This window comes from Trachurus trachurus, assembly GCF_905171665.1.
Source record: "Trachurus trachurus genome assembly, chromosome: 10".
Lineage (NCBI taxonomy): Eukaryota > Metazoa > Chordata > Actinopteri > Carangiformes > Carangidae > Trachurus > Trachurus trachurus.
In genome coordinates, this window is record NC_139894.1 from 16,213,943 (window position 1) to 16,229,441 (window position 15,499).

Here is a 15,499-nt window from a genome sequence, read left to right on the forward strand (position 1 = left end):
CCCCCTTTCCTGTCTATCTCACTGTGCTATCGAATAAAGGCAAAAACGCCAAAAAAATATACTTAAAAAAAAAAAAAAAAAAAAAAAATCAACATTTATTCTATATATTAGTTTGAGCAGGTACAACTCGACAGGCACAAACTAACTTGGCAGCAACTAAAGATGAAATATAAAAATAAAGTTTGCAGACTTCAGATAAAGAGGAGAAACTCAGGGTTAGGTGAAGAAAACCTGCTCCCGACCATGTTAGGTTTACATAGTTGCCATAGTAACTGACTCCGAGCTTCAGTCACCTCTCTTTCTGAAACGGCTGGAGTTGCTCCTCTCTCCCTGGTTTGAGTTGCCTCCCTTTCTGAAACGGAAAACCCAGCGCTTCCCTCATTTCAGGGTTAACAGACTCAGTTTTCACTAAACCTGCTTTCTGAAACGGCCCCTGGTGAAGAGACGGATGCTGCTGCATCACCTGTGTTTACATGGACTACACGTCTGCTGATCATCATTTTATTTAAAAAGACAGAGCAAATTTAATCATCAAGACATAATGTGTGTTGCACTGACCAGTCAATGACAATCATGCTGCAGTATTTAATACTTTCAACACTAAAAATCTGGTCACTTTTTTAGGATTTTAACTCAAAACATTAAAACACAATCAGTTTTTATTGTACAGTGGTGGAAAAATGATGAAAAATATACAGTATTTTGTACAGTTTTAACACTAGCATTGATCAGAATGTGTGAAGTGTTTAATAAATCCCTCAACTCTGATGAGAAAGTCTCTTTGATCAGTTCTTTGATGTGATCGGCCGAGCATCAGGTTTCACCGTCTGATAAAGCAGCACTGCTCCTTTAGCCGAGGGACAGAGCTCCGGCCACAGAGCGCTGCTCCGGTCCAGCTGCAGCATCTCCTGCAAAACAAGAGAATAAAAAGAAGTCCACTACCAGTCTGGGCTGAAACTGAAACTTTCTGATCTCAGTCTGGAGACATTTATACACGCGTGTCTGTAGTTGACTGACCGCTCTGCTGAGGAAGACGATGTCCGTGGACTCGTGGGCCTCCGCTCCTCCTTTCCAGTACAACTCTCTGACCTCATCGGATGTCAACGAGCAACTGACGTCACAGACACAACAGACTTATCGTTACTAAGCAGCGATAAAGATAATGAGTTAAGATTTCTGACACTCCCCTGAGTTGTAATTTAAGAGCAGGTACAAGTGCATTTTTGACAATGTGTTCTCTGAAAGTATGTTGTTTACTGTTTTCTAATAGGTGTGGTTGATCTACCTTCTGAATGTATTGTTTTTGTGCACCACAGTACGATACAGATCGTACCTTTCACTGCTCTGCTGGGAGGAAATCTGGTTTAAAGTGGAGAGAGGAGAGAGTACCTGACATAAAACTCAGCACTTGCTCTCCCGGCACTGGTGTGATTCAGTGCGACGCCCATTAGGACCGGCTCTCCGAGGCAGCGCAGCGGGAGGTTCACCTGGAGGAGGACAGATGCAGTGTTCAACAATCAATGAAGTAAAGCATTAACACACATGAACAATAAAACCAGTATGGATCTGGAAATGTCCAACTTTGGAAAACCTTTGATTTTCTGCACCAGTTTCCTTTTTATTTACAAAGTTAATGTTACACACATATATATTTAAAGAGCAGTGTAGTTACTCTGCCATTATTTATCTCTTATTGAAACATTTAATCTTTTCTTTCATGTTCAGAGTTTTTATTCTAACTTTAACACTATAAAACCGTCAATTTAGATTCTTAATTTTATTCTACGAGTCCTTTTGGCAAAATCTGCTCTTGGCGCCACTTCAAAGAAATTAAGTCTGGATCATATAAAAAGGAGTGAATCCAGTGTAACTGTAAGTTTTACAAGTCTGCCTCACTGTTTCATCTTCCAGGTGAGTCAGACCCAGATGTTCCCAACCTAAAAAGGCTTTGGCCATCTCAGATTTACTCCATCTCTCCCAGCAGATTCTCACTTGGTTTTGAATTCAATTTATTATCACTTTAATGAAAAACCTCAAGAAGCCGTTCTCCCTGTTATGTTGTTTGCAAAATAAAAAGGAGACACATTTAAAGCAAGACAATAATTCTAAAGAAGAAACAGCAGCAGTTTTGTTAAGTAAAATAAAAAAATAAATAGGAAAAGATAAGATTATATTAAAAAAAAAAATAGGGTTGGTTGCAGTTAGTTGGAGAAAGTGCAGGTGCATGTATAGGACAGTCAGCGCGTTATCCCATGGTGTTGATTTGACATCTACAGACATCTACAGGTTTATGCTTTTATTTCCAAGCACCTTGCAGCAGACACACATCACCCTAATCTGACGTTCACCGTTCACTCCACACAAACTCACCTCATCTCTGATCTCAGCGCACACAGACCTGAACAGCTCCGACACCACGGCCTCCCTCCTCTGCTGCATCCCGGCCATGCTGACGTCCTCACACACGGCCTGAACACACACCAGCGATGCCTGTCAGTTAACACGTCTCCACCAGTAATAATCACATCTGTAAACATTCACTCCTCTTTTTATTTCTCCCCACCTTCGGCTCCGGGTGACCTCCGGGGATGTCCAGGAGCCCCCCCGCCTCCGCCACCCTCCAGCTCCTCCGGATCAGCACCACCTGTCCGTCGTCCGTGCACAGGATGCCGCCCACACCCAGCGGCTGGGCCAGCAGCGCCAGGGGATCCTTGAACTCAGCCTCTCCACGCTGACGGAGCGCCGCCACTCTGCACGACCAGTTGGTTCCCAGGTAATCCCTGTAGCAGGTGAGGCCCAGTCTCAGAGTGAGGAGAGGCGAGGAGGAGTGTTGTTGAGGTGAAGCTGCTGCCTGTTGGATGATGACGTCCTCCACATCTTCTGTCTGATCTACAGACGTGTTTCTACAGTCCAAACCGTTCTGAGCACAACGCTGAGGCTCTTTGGGCAGTTTTTGTTTTTTAGAAGCAGCAGCACAGGATGATGAGGGACACTGATCGGAGGCCAGGCGGAAAGAGTGCAGTCTGAATTTGGCCCCGTTGAAAAGCCACGGCTCTTTGGACACCCGCTCCGTCCACACCTCCTCTATGTGGCGCTCTAGAGCCGCATCCGTCTGCCTGTTGAATCTGAGGGAAGAAAATACAAAACTCATCAGGCCCCTGCAATTGCATCCCATCAACAGGGGCGGGTCCAGAGTATTTTCCTGTGGGGGGCACAGGGGGTAACAACATGACTCTGGGGGGGCTGCCCAAAAGTAACAAAAACGAAGGCTGCCACTGACCGCTCTCTTGAATATTTATATTGTACAGTTACACACTGTTTACAGGATGTCCTCATCTTGCTTTTATTGGCCACATTGAATCGTTCACCTTATAAGGAAGATGCCTATGACATTTTCATTTTCCACTTGTCAATATCAAAATTATAATCGATCAAAAATTAACTCTATCTTGTAAATAAGAAGTCTTAGCAGAATTAGCAACACAATACATTCTTACAGTGAACAGCAATAACACAGGGTGGCCAATCAGATTGCAGGGGGGGGCAGGTGCCCCCCTGTGCCACCATGGAAGACCCGCCCCTGCACAAAAATTTGTCTGCATCTATTTCTAAAAGTAAATCATGCAAAACCTTTATTGTTTCCCTCTCAATTTTGAACATTTGATAGTTTTCTTTGCTGTACTAAGATAGTAAACTGAATATGTTTAGGTTTTGGACAAAATTTTTGAAGAAGGTCACAACGACCGAAAGCTTGCATGTGTTTGCATATATCAAGAGTGTGCGGTTGCTATTTTGTTGTTTTCTAAGTCCAGCTCCAGCACCTCTTCAAAGTATTTTGCCTACGGATGAGCGGTGGCCTTTTTCACTGGACAAAAGATTTTTAAAAAAGGGATATTATAGCAAGTGTTAGGGCTCTGATTTTTTACTGTCTTATACGTCATCAAGTGTCACTTTGTTTGAACGAGTTGGTTACGCTCCTACCTTTCAGAAAGCTCCACTTGTACTTGAGCCTCCAGCAGCCCCCTCCAGGCTGCACAGTCCAGCAGCACCGACACCTCAGGGTCCAAGTCCATCGTCAAGTCTTTAGTCGTTTAGCTCCTCAGTCACAGCATTGCAGTGTAAGTGATGTAACTCCCTGAAGTCTACTTATACATTACGTGCAACAACAACAAAAAAAGGTCAGCTATTTTATCAGTGAACATAGAATCTATTATCAGAAAGTATAAGACTCCAGATAAGGATCTCAATCCATCAGTGTGTTGTACACAGGAGGACGTCTACACTTGTTCTGACCTCTCCCTCTTCTCCTCCTCCTCAAATACAAACAGAACTATTCTGCTGATTCATTCCCAACAAACCAGAATAACCAGTAAAAAAACTGAACATTTATATTCTGCGGCACAAACAAACCTCACATACAAAAGAAATATAAGCTGAAATTAGTCAAACAATACATCAACAAGCCACACAAGCACCTACAAGAAAAGAAAGAGCACAAGAGAAAGTAAAAGTTGAGTTAATTTACATTTACATGTTTAAAAACCCTGGTCACTTTTAAATTATATGAAATTAGTCTATTATGTCAGTTTTTTATGTCCATATATCTGGTACTTTACTGTACACAAGGGCTCAGGCTTAAGATTTTTTGCCAATATACTTGATATAACAAACTGAAGCACAAACAGAAAGTGAAATACACAATAGGGGAATGGGCAATGGGACCAGATAAGACCACAGCCTGAAGGTAACATCAACAGACAGACAAGGAAACAAGGAATAAACAACAAAGAGTCCAAACAAAGTCATTCCAGGAGCAAATATTTTTGATACAAACTACATGAATACATGGATTATTGATTTAGACCGAATGCATTTATTTATTTTCTTGCTTTTCACTGATTGAGCTGCTATTATTTTTATAACTAAATATGAATTGAATACATAGGATATTTTCTAACACATTTAATTGTTTTCCTGTTGTTCACTTCACATTTGGTCTGACTGTCTGGCTGCACAGTTGTGTTAGTAAGAGAAGAAAAAAGTGTGACAGACAGACTTAGCCTATTTGTCAATCACTTGCGGTTTAGTGTCGTCAGACATGATGCAGTAGGCTACATTTATTACAGCAGCAGCGTCATTTCAGGTTTAAAAAGTATGCGATCAAACAACTATTTGAGAGAGGTGGGATGAGAAAGTGAAAGCAGAAACAGCCCGTGTTCAGGTGACGGTGACACAGCTGCTTCTGTTTGTTTGTTCAACATAACTAGTCAAAATGTTGAAAAGTGTTGAACTGTTGTTACCTGCTCGTCTGAACTTCAGTTAATTCATCCTGAGCTGAGCGGGGACTGTCACTGTGTAAAAACATGAACGGCGCCTTTAGTCTCTGTCGCTGTGCATCGGTAATAATAGTTCAGACGACGATTAGAATGTGACACATTGAGACATAAAGTCTGAAAAATAAATGTAAACTTACCTTCCCCGGGTGGCAGCGTCCGCACAACAGCGCAGCGGTTTCTTCCTCTTTTCAGACACAGTGCACAGTGTGGTAATTATCTCCACCTACTGAGAGAGAGTAGAAACTACAGCCAGGTACCGCAGTAAAATAAGTTACTCCCTCTAATACTGAATGGTTATTTATTCAGTATCATCACATAATGCATACATTTCACTCACTGAGACTATTAGGCGAGCAGGTTTATTTATTTATAGCCTATATTTCACTGTATTCCTACAGTAGGATCATTGTTTTTGTTAAAAAACAAACAAAAAAACTACCTGTTATTACTCGACCATTCCACTTCAGACAGTACTACATAGACATATATACATACATATATACATATGTATATGTATATATGTATATGTCTATACAGTACTAGACCTCAGGATGACACTCGGGAAAAAAAAGGTCAATCTGATGTGGAATTTCAGAATAAAAGCCCTTTGAACTTCCATATTTCACTGTATTCTATGTACAATAAGATTATTATTTATTTATTTTTAAACAAACCACCTGTTATTACTCGACCATTCCACTGGTAGACCTCTGGATGAAACCCAGAAAAAATTAGGTCAATCTGATGTGGAATTTCAGAATAAAAGCCCTTTGAACTTCCATATTTCACTGTATTCTGTGTACATTAGGAGTCATATTTCTTAAGAACTACCCGTCATTACTCGAGCATTCCACTTCAGACTGATAGTACTAGGCATCAGGATGACACTCAGAAAAAATCAGGCCAATCTGATGTGGAATTTCAGAATAAAAGCCCATTGAACTTTTAAATTTGACTGAATTCTGTCTCCATTAAGATTTCTTAAAGGGATAGTTCACCCAAAATTCAAATTTCACATTTCACTCATTATCTACTCACCCTCATGTCGACTAAGGGCTGGGAGAAGTTTCAGAGTCCCTCGTGCCTTCTCTGAGTTACAGCGGGGCTCCGTGCAGCACTGCATGTCCATATGACGGTTGCAAACGGACACCACTTTTCTTCGTCCAAAAAGACACACCAAAAACCATCCAAATACCTCCACACAGCTCGTCTGTAATGTCCGCGCAATCTGACACCGGCGCAAATCACGCGAGATTTGGACGGACCAGGAAGAGGAGCTTCTGCTACAAACAAGCTTGAAATATAGACTTGTTTAATTTTTTTCGGAACAATTTCTCATGTTGGGGCTTCAATACAAGGCGGACATTAGTACAGACGAGCTGTGTGGAGGTATTTGGATGTTTTTTGGTGTGTCTTTTTGGACCAAGAAAAGTGGTGTCCGTTCGCAACCGTCATATGGACATGCACTGCTACGCCGAGACCCCCTGTAACTCAGAGAAGGCACGGAGGACTCTGAAACTTCTCCCAGCCCTTAGTCGACATGAAGGTGAGTAGATAATGAGTGAAATTTGAATTTTGGGTGAACTATCCCTTTAAAAACTACCTGTTATTGCTGAACCATTCCACTTCAGACTGGTAGTACTTGACCTCAGGATGACACTCACAAAAAATCAGGCCGGGCCAATCTGATGTGGCATTTCAGAATAAAAGCCCTTTGAACTTCTATATTTCACTGTATTGTATGTAGCTACAGTAGGATTAATTGTTTGTTTTATAAACTACCCGTTATTACTCAACCATTCCACTTCATACTGATAGTACTAGACCTCAGGATGACACTCAGAAAAAATCTGATGTGGCATTTCAGCAGTTCCCTCCATGTGGTCCGCACCAGTGGAGTCTAACCTGCAGCAGGATATAAGCCGAATACTCTGAGCAGTCACTCATGGATTCAGGTAAATGCTGTATTTTACTGTTGGTGGAAGTGAATTGTTTTTGAATCTTTATTTCATTTTATTTTATTTACATGGTCCATGTCCTTTGGTGTGGACCATGATTGTTTCCCATGTGCCAATAGGCATAAATAAGGGTTACTACACTTACAGCATCTAAGTGTGGACATGCGCTTCCTTTAATGAGAAACTGCATCTTAACTTACAACTGGCACTGTATTTACAAACTGTACAGGTGCCATGTTCAATACACGGCAAACACAGGGTTAAACACCAAACACGTGTAGGGGCGTGTTCCTTTGATCAAGCTACCTAAAATCTACTCAATGCTTCCTCAAGTAGAAGTGTACGGTGAGTCAACCCATAGGTACCAAATAAGCAAAAAGGGGCTGTAAGGACATAGTTAAAATTCACCGGTGTTCAGTGTTGACGTCTATTGTGTTTTATGAATTAAGTTACATCATTAACGTTAAGTTTCATTTTATTTTGAAGGAACGTCTCCCCGTTTCCGGTGTAGTTTTACGTCAGTTAGCTTGACGTTGTTGAGTTTATGCAACGGTCTCACAGCAGCAGCAGCAGCAGCAGCACAATCAAACTGTTATGAAACTGAGCTCTGGTGGTATGTCACTCTTCTTCCTCTTAAATACTGGTTTTATAACTTGGTCCAGTTTTGCATTAAGGTTTTACGCTGTCGTTAATATGTTTAGCCACCAGCTGCAGGTTCATCTTATAAACCATGTAGCATGTAGCATGTAGCATTAACAGTAGCAGAGACTTGGAGCTAACCGCGGCTAACACTAGCCTGAACAAAGTGTTCCTGCTGGAAACCAGGAGGTCTGGCTACTTTTAACTTGACCCATTATATAATGACACATGTCAGCAGTCGGTCTGCAGCAGACTGTGTAGCTAATGAAAGTAAATTTTGATTTATAGTGTTAAACTAATTTAAGTTTAATGTTTACAAGGTGAACACGCCCCCAAGAAGACAACAAAGTGCACAGGTGCTGGAGTGAATGAAAGGTTGTGTCTCTTTTAGCAGAGAGTGACCGACAGTGCTGTGTTTTTCTGTGAATTTGGTGTTAAATTGTTCTTTCCAAAAAAAAAAATTCACTCACCCTCTGCTCTGTTATGGTCAACAGACAGGTCACATGTCAGCACATGAACTGCTGAGTCCTCCACTCTCAATGGAAACACCCTGAAAGGTAAAGACAATCAGTATGTGTTCAAACAAAATGGCACAACACAGTTATTATACATCACTACCATTTTAAATGATATCTGCAATAGGTTATATTTTAAATGTAAGTTCATAGTCAAGTGAGAGCTTAACTGAAGTGGCTCTTTCATTCAACAGAAACATCATTGTAGACAAGAATTGCTGCTTTCCTTTGTCAAACATGGTTGTAAAGAGTATTTAATTAATTGATTTAGAGATGTCATATACAGTTCACAGTAACATCTTTGCTGCGATACATACTAAACAATTACGGTATTATAATAACAGGGTGGGCAGATTAGATGACAATGTCACTAAGAAGTCTAATTTATCAAGTGTTGATATATATTGTACATAGGTAAGACTAAAATGAAGGTCCAATAGTCTCTACACTGTTTGTATCCATGTCTTTGTTTAGGCAACCAAAATTATTTACAACATATTTTCACATTGGTCCATAAACCCGAGATTTGCCCAACTGTAATATGACAAAAAAAAATCTCAAGGGTGACTTCTTTCTAATATGATCAAATAAACAGCAACAAAAATGTGACAATCAAAAATGTGACAATCCTTTAATATTATTATTAAATATTAATGAAACATCTTGATGCCTGAGTCTGGAGTAACTGATATTTTGGTTTCAGTGTGTTTCTGCTTTTTCTATCTTTTAAAATCTGTTCACAGGTCTGTGTGGAAACTCAGAAATTACCCATCATGCAATTGGAGGCTCAGCTGCGACTATGTCAGAGCTGTTTGTGGTACAGCAAGTGCGGACTGCGTCTGCTCTCTCAGAGCTCTGCACACAGGTGTGTCTGTGTGTGTGTGTGTGTTGATTTTAATCATTTCAGAGCACCTGAGTGACGGTGGCGACAACCTCTGCTTTGGGGTCTGAATACAATACAATATGTGATTTTGCGTCGTTTGTCTTCTCACTGCAGAAAAGCTGTGAACCATTACGATCTCCTGGGAGTCAAATCTAATGCCACCTTGGACGAAATTAAAAAAGCATTTTTTGACAAATCTAAAAAGGTAATGATGATTCTTGTTTATTTTCAAGCTGTGCATGTAATTTAAAACAAATGTGCGGCCACTTGAGGGCAGCCTTTATCAGCCTGGTTTCTGCTGGTGAACTGTTCCCACAGTGGGCTTCCTCACTGTTTGTTTTCATGTTGTGGCTTCCAGGGTAAATATGGATGGACATGTGTATTTGCCTGCTTGAAAAAAAAAGCTTGGTTGTGAGCACAGCCCCATATAAGAGCATGCATTTGTTTAACAGAGGAAGTTAGAAGATCTTTGTGTGTTACTGCAAGTGTTCCTGTCCAGATAAGCTCCACAGCCTCGGGGCATCTCTGGGTGGGTGGGATGGTTTGTTTTGTATACCTGATCATCACTGACCCACTCCTCCCCTGTTACTGTAGCTGCACCCGGACAGAGATCCGTCCAACCCGGCGCTGCACAGCCAGTTTGTGGAGTTGAACGAGGCCTACAGAGTGCTGAGCAAAGAGCCGAGCAGGAAGGAGTACGACTTCAAAATCAGTCACAGATACAGCGGAGGACAGACGTTCAGATCTGCCTCCAGTAACACCGCCTACAGAGCCGCCAGGTGAACACACACACACACACACACACAGTCTGTCACTCTGTGTTTGCTCATTTTCCTCACCTTCCTCCACACTTCATCACTGTTAGAGTGGGCTTACGTTGTTCTGCAGCAATAAATCCAACAGAAGAGTTATAATTACTGTTGTTTCTACAATGTCACACTCATGATATTCTTGTGAGGACCGCACATCAGAAACCTAGACCATGTATTGTACTACAGTATAGCATACTGTGTCTGTTTTTTTTTTTTAAAGGGATAGTTCAACATTTTGGCAAATTGGCCCATTGCCATAATCCCTATAGTTTTAGGAGTAGGTTTTGTTACCTTTAATTGTCAGTGCAAGCTATTTTTAGAGCGGCGGAGCAGAGCCGTGAGCTGCTCGGAGCTACGCTACGGAGGCTCATGGGATTTCTTGGTTTCCCTCAGCAAACTCATCAAATACACAATCGAGGCAAATGCAGAGACTGCTTGCCGGAAAACTGGCATCAGCGGTTTTGCATGAATTTGCCTCGAAAACAACTCAGCGTTTTGGAGTTGTTGGATTGTGTATTTGATGAGTTTGATGAGGGAAACCAAGAAATCCCATGAGCCTCCGTAGTGTAGCTCAAAGCGGCTCTGCTCCGCTGTTCTAAAAATAGCCTGCACCAACAATTAAAGGTAACAAACTATAGGGATTATGGCAATGGGCCAGTTTGCCAAAATGTTGAACTATCCCTTTACAGTAACTGTATTTCAGGATAAACTGCTTGATATGTCTCATATTGAGGAAAAAACACACAGATTGGTACAGATACAGTACGTATGTAAACTGCTGTGTAAAATCCAGTTCACACATAGACTGATGCTGCTGTTTCTATCATGACGTTAACATCCCTCCTCTGTGTACGATGTCTCCTTTCATTATCCCTCTGCAACTGTTTCTTCCTCAGTGCGGACGCCCACAACAACAGTTATTACTGGGAGCAGTTTCATCAGTCTCGTTCTGGTCAGACGGCGTCGGAGCAGAGGCAGAGCAAGAGGAGGAGGAACTTCAGACTGGTGGGCTACTGCGTGTTGATCATGGGGCTCAGCATAGGAGCTCACTTAGTTTTCTTCAGGTAAAAGCTACAGAACCACTCACCACATATCCCATCGTTTTATAAACAGAACTATTCTGGTCAGAAAGTACTAGATTAGCATGAAATAATACAAAATTAAAGCATGCAATAGTCATTCTAGACCAAGCTTTTAATGTCCTGATTCGCCCATTGGTGGAAGAATGGAGGAAAATGACCTGAGAATCACAGCAGGTCGTGTTATTCATGTTCACCTTGACATGTGTGTTAATATACGAGGAGCTTTTGACACTTGAAAGCCTGTGGGGGCCCAGACTGCTGCAGTAATACGTGTTGAAACAGGAAATGTTTTGAAAACAGAAGCTTACCTGGATATAGCGTGAGGTTGTTCTGAGGCTCTATATGTTGTCGACCTGTCCACGGTGTAACCTCGCCCCCCTCGCCCAGTGTCAGCTGGGGCAGGACAGGCTCGAGCCTCCCTGTGACCCTGTATGGATGAGTGGTGGTGCAGCACATGCATGGATAGATGGGAACTTACTGCAACGACAAAAATAGAAATACAAAAAAGGAAAATCCAAGGCACTCTTCTTCAACAATAAAAAGCCTTTATTTTACAATGGCTATATCAAGTAAAACATTGGAGTGGGTTACAGCCCACGCGTTTTGGCAGAAGCCTACTTCAGGGTGCTCCTTATATAGGATGATTGGAATCACCTGGAGAGGTAAGAGGATCATGGGAACAATAGAAATACTTTTTTTTTTTTTTTTTTTTAAGAAAACTTAGTGAGCCAGTTGTTCAGACTCATCTGAAAATTCAATCATAAGTGGACAGGACAAAGTTGAAGTGGGTTTGTCTAAATTTGTACCTTTTTGAAGTTGGTAACCCATATGATGTTAGTATTAATATCTGTTAACCCCTGAACACCCGCTGGCCTGTTGGTCGCGTTGCTTCTAAGGGGTTTAATATTTTTGGCTCCTTGGTGCAAAGAAAAAACAGTTTTGTTTTATTAAGATTAAGTTTCAAATAGATTAAGATACTTTATTGTCATTATACATGCATCATGTACAATATAATTAAGTTGCACAATCAGGATGTGGACTCTAAAAAGACTCACACATCAACATTCATTCACTTACCACACAGTAAAACATCACACACACATCAGTAGCAGTGTATGAGTCCGTCTGACCATCAAGAGTGATCAGTTTTCATGGGCTGCTGAAAAAATAGGCCTATGCTTAAAATTTGAATATTTAATTTTCTTATTGGCGTGAGCACAATTTGAGATGACCCACATTGAGATGAGCTGCCAGTGTTGAGGAAGTTCAATGTTTGCACACGGTTTGGATGTCTCTCCTGCAGGCGACACTTCGTTATAATATCTATTTAATCAGACTCGCCCAACCTTCCTGTTTTATGTAAGGTATGCATGTATGAAAATACAGAATAGATGTTGATATGCAAAGCAGCTTTACAGAATAAGATAGTGGACGGTCAGAAGCAGGATGTAACAAGATGTCGTTAAGTCTGTCTCTTTGCCTTATGCCAACTCTCCTGTGAAGTCTGTGTCTATATGTTTGTACATGTGTGTGTTGATGATGCAGTGGTTTCATTTCATTGTGACTTTTAAGTGACTTTTCACTGTGGATGCATGTTGAGGAAACACTGCTCTACTGTTTCCACTGCCTCTCCTTTCATCTAACTTCCTTCATGTCTGTTCTCCCTTCACTGCTCTCCTGAGTTTTCTTTGCTGCATATTCACACCCAGATGAATGAGACTGTTTGTGGACACGTCGTCCCCCCGTGCCATGTGTCTTTGGCGTAACCTCGGGGCTTGTGTCGTCGTATTTGTTTTCACACACTGACTCTGTGCCAGTTCTGTTTGCAGAGAATCACATCTTTATGGTGCGAAGTGTTGTTATAACAGCTGCACAAACTCATAAATACAACTGAGCATACAGAGCGCCTGCTGAGCTCAGAGTTTGTAGGTTAAGCAAATTGATTCTGTTCAGGTTGTGACTCAAACGTCTCTCTCTCTCTGGACCCTTTTAGTAAATTAGAAGACGTTCACACTAACTTTATGGACGAGAAAGACAGAGTTATCACTGAGATTTATAACGACTCCAAAGAGAGGGCCAGGTGAGTCCTTCATCTTCTCTTTCATGGCACATTTGACTTGTATCAATGAATTTGTTTTAGCGATGTGACGCTTGAATATGCAGGTGAGTCTGAAAGTGTCGTCGTCTGTGCTGTTTTTCCCAGGATCAACGGTTTTAAGAAACAGACAGAAATCCTGCGGCACAAACACGCCGAGTTCATGGAGAAGTACAGGAACCAGAGCGGCGGAGAGGACAAGTAGGAGAGTCTCAGTCCAACTGTCATCGCTGCAGGTGGAAGGTGGCAGACTGAATGTGGTATGAGTTTTTAGGATTTTAAAGGGGATTTGTCTTCAGATGACGCTGAGGACGCACAAGCGCACGGGGGACGTGATGTGGCCATCAGCTCGGACTGAGCCGTTTGCAGCTAGTAGCATCGATCGGACTCACGGAAGAACGTTCTCAGACCTTGTCCTCTGTTTGTCCAAATGATCCACAATGAACAGGATCACATTACCTCTAATGAACTCACAGGAGCTTGTTATTTATTGTCCTCATCCTCCTTGCGTGTGTGTGTGTGTGGCGGCGCTGGGCTCACAGACAACACTGAACTAACGGCACATGACAGCGAACGAGGTTTATTGGTTGTAACACCAGGCGGCTTCTTGGTGCTAAAAGAGACTGATACTGATCTAAATCATGTCTTGAGGTTGGACACAAGAGGACACTGGTTAACGTCCTCCTGGGGTTTTATGAGCCTCGCTCTGTTGGGGGACAGTTGCAAAGTATTTCCAGCATTTATCCAATTCCAGGTCATGTGATGGAAACAGGATTTGCTACTGGGTCTGATGGAAACTCTTTTCGCATTTTTGGACGTTATAAATGGGAAACGTAAAGTGATCAATGTTACGACTTGAAGAGTGACACTGTGTCATTTAATTGTATCCAAATAACATCGATGACAATAATACTGAGATTATGAAAATATACAAATTGAGTGGAAAGACGGTTAATAACTAAGTGTGAAAGCCAACATTGACCATTTTGCCTTTTTTAGTTTTGAGAGATTAGAGTTTGTTATTTTTCTGTTTTCGACTGCCTTATCTGTTCCCTGGGGGGATGTCATTGAGAAATGATTAAAAGATCAACGTCTTCTCATCAGTCATTACTTCCTGTTACTGTTTTTTCCATTCCTCATCCTCACATACTTTGGTTTTTACGACACGAAGCAATCTTAGATCCTTTACATCGTATTCCTTACACACATTTCTGCTCATTTTCATCCAATAAACTTCTGTTAAGTTATTCTGGGGAAAAAAACATGAAAGTAACATTTTTGTATGGTGAAATTTATGAACTGGTTGGCATGAGGCTTCAACGTCCAGCTGTAGACAGATCTTTTAATGAGCAACCACACAGAGTGGGTAATTATTTATCTGCTTTGCTTTAGATTTCAGACGTTTTATTTTCCATTATTTCAGTGGTGAGAGTTTCTTTTAAACCTCTAAACCCACATCTGGAGCTGCAGATGTGATTCTCTGTAAACTGCCTCTGCGGATGCAGTGCATAACCTGTTTATTTACGTATGTGTTTCATGTCGGTCATGAAACAATTCACAAATTTTCCCCTGTGTACTTTGTTAGCAAATGACATCATGGAAAAATTAAGATTTGGTTCATAGATTTATCTTGAGTATTTTTGAGAATATTTGCACTGAACTTACACAATCCTACATGTGTGTGTGTGTGAACTGTTTTGGAGGTTGTGATATTGCCTTCTCACAGTGAGTCTTGTGTCTGAGACGTCAGCAGGAGATAACTTATCCCCGCATAGCACACAGACACCCTCACCCTCATGTGGCGTGTGAGTGCCCTGTCATAACCCAAACACACCATAATGACTGAGATTCTGGTGTCAGCCTTGCCGACACACACACACACACACACACACACACACACACACACACACACACACACACACACACACACACACGAGGCTCATGGGAGAGGAAGCTACTACACAGGAAAACCAGCTATGAAAACGATTTCAGTAGATTTGTATCTAGTTTAATGAGCTGCAAAAGGAAAACGGTGTCAGACTATGCACTGACATAATACTCTTTACTGCCCTCTGATTTATTATTTGAGAAACAACAGACAGCGATACGGAGCGGAAAAATAAATGATTGACTTGGTCGACAACAAATTGACCCTCAGACTGTAACACAGGACCACAGT

The 15,499-nt window shown here is 41.5% G+C and overlaps 2 protein-coding genes across 6 annotated transcripts; one reads left to right on the forward strand and one right to left on the reverse strand.

Annotated features, from left to right (window-relative positions):
* Positions 1 to 133: 133 nt before the first annotated feature.
* Positions 134 to 5,518, reverse strand: nudt22 (nudix (nucleoside diphosphate linked moiety X)-type motif 22). Of its 5 annotated transcripts, none has more exons than XM_083981421.1 (8): positions 5,474 to 5,518; positions 5,301 to 5,351; positions 3,982 to 4,475; positions 2,564 to 3,125; positions 2,371 to 2,469; positions 1,390 to 1,487; positions 1,018 to 1,111; positions 134 to 908 (listed from the first exon to the last, which is right to left on the reverse strand). In XM_083981421.1, exons 3-8 carry the CDS (start codon positions 4,071 to 4,073, stop codon positions 786 to 788), a joined length of 1,068 nt encoding a protein of 355 aa, XP_083837547.1. In that variant the 5' UTR covers positions 4,074 to 4,475; positions 5,301 to 5,351; positions 5,474 to 5,518; the 3' UTR covers positions 134 to 785. The 5 variants fall into 5 exon arrangements, with proteins under 5 accessions (XP_083837547.1, XP_083837550.1, XP_083837548.1 ...); XM_083981424.1 differs by having other exon boundaries at positions 3,982 to 4,142; positions 5,474 to 5,511; XM_083981422.1 differs by lacking the exon at positions 5,474 to 5,518 and having other exon boundaries at positions 5,301 to 5,421.
* Positions 5,519 to 7,829: 2,311 nt separating this feature from the next.
* dnajc4 (DnaJ (Hsp40) homolog, subfamily C, member 4) lies at positions 7,830 to 14,423 on the forward strand. The gene is made up of 8 exons (XM_083980878.1): positions 7,830 to 7,907; positions 8,428 to 8,490; positions 9,192 to 9,313; positions 9,446 to 9,536; positions 9,926 to 10,110; positions 11,040 to 11,207; positions 13,219 to 13,305; positions 13,429 to 14,423. Exons 3-8 carry the CDS (start codon positions 9,222 to 9,224, stop codon positions 13,523 to 13,525), a joined length of 720 nt encoding a protein of 239 aa, XP_083837004.1. The 5' UTR covers positions 7,830 to 7,907; positions 8,428 to 8,490; positions 9,192 to 9,221; the 3' UTR covers positions 13,526 to 14,423.
* The last annotated feature ends 1,076 nt before the right edge of the window (positions 14,424 to 15,499 follow it).

What these genes read in the sequence shown, in the direction of transcription:
- nudt22 (XM_083981421.1), bottom strand. Translation starts at nt 4,073, where the DNA reads ATGGACTTGGACCCTGAGGTGTCGGTGCTGCTGGACTGTGCAGCCTGG. An exon ending in GCGCTGAGATCAGAGATGAG is followed by an intron (nt 1,488 to 2,370) that starts GTGAGTTTGTGT and finishes GTCCTCCTCCAG; the next exon opens with GTGAACCTCCCGCTGCGCTG. An exon ending in TCGTCTTCCTCAGCAGAGCG is followed by an intron (nt 909 to 1,017) that starts GTCAGTCAACTA and finishes CTTGTTTTGCAG; the next exon opens with GAGATGCTGCAGCTGGACCG.
- dnajc4 (XM_083980878.1), top strand. Translation starts at nt 9,222, where the DNA reads ATGCAATTGGAGGCTCAGCTGCGACTATGTCAGAGCTGTTTGTGGTAC. An exon ending in TCTCAGAGCTCTGCACACAG is followed by an intron (nt 9,314 to 9,445) that starts GTGTGTCTGTGT and finishes TTCTCACTGCAG; the next exon opens with AAAAGCTGTGAACCATTACG. An exon ending in GACTCCAAAGAGAGGGCCAG is followed by an intron (nt 13,306 to 13,428) that starts GTGAGTCCTTCA and finishes TGTTTTTCCCAG; the next exon opens with GATCAACGGTTTTAAGAAAC.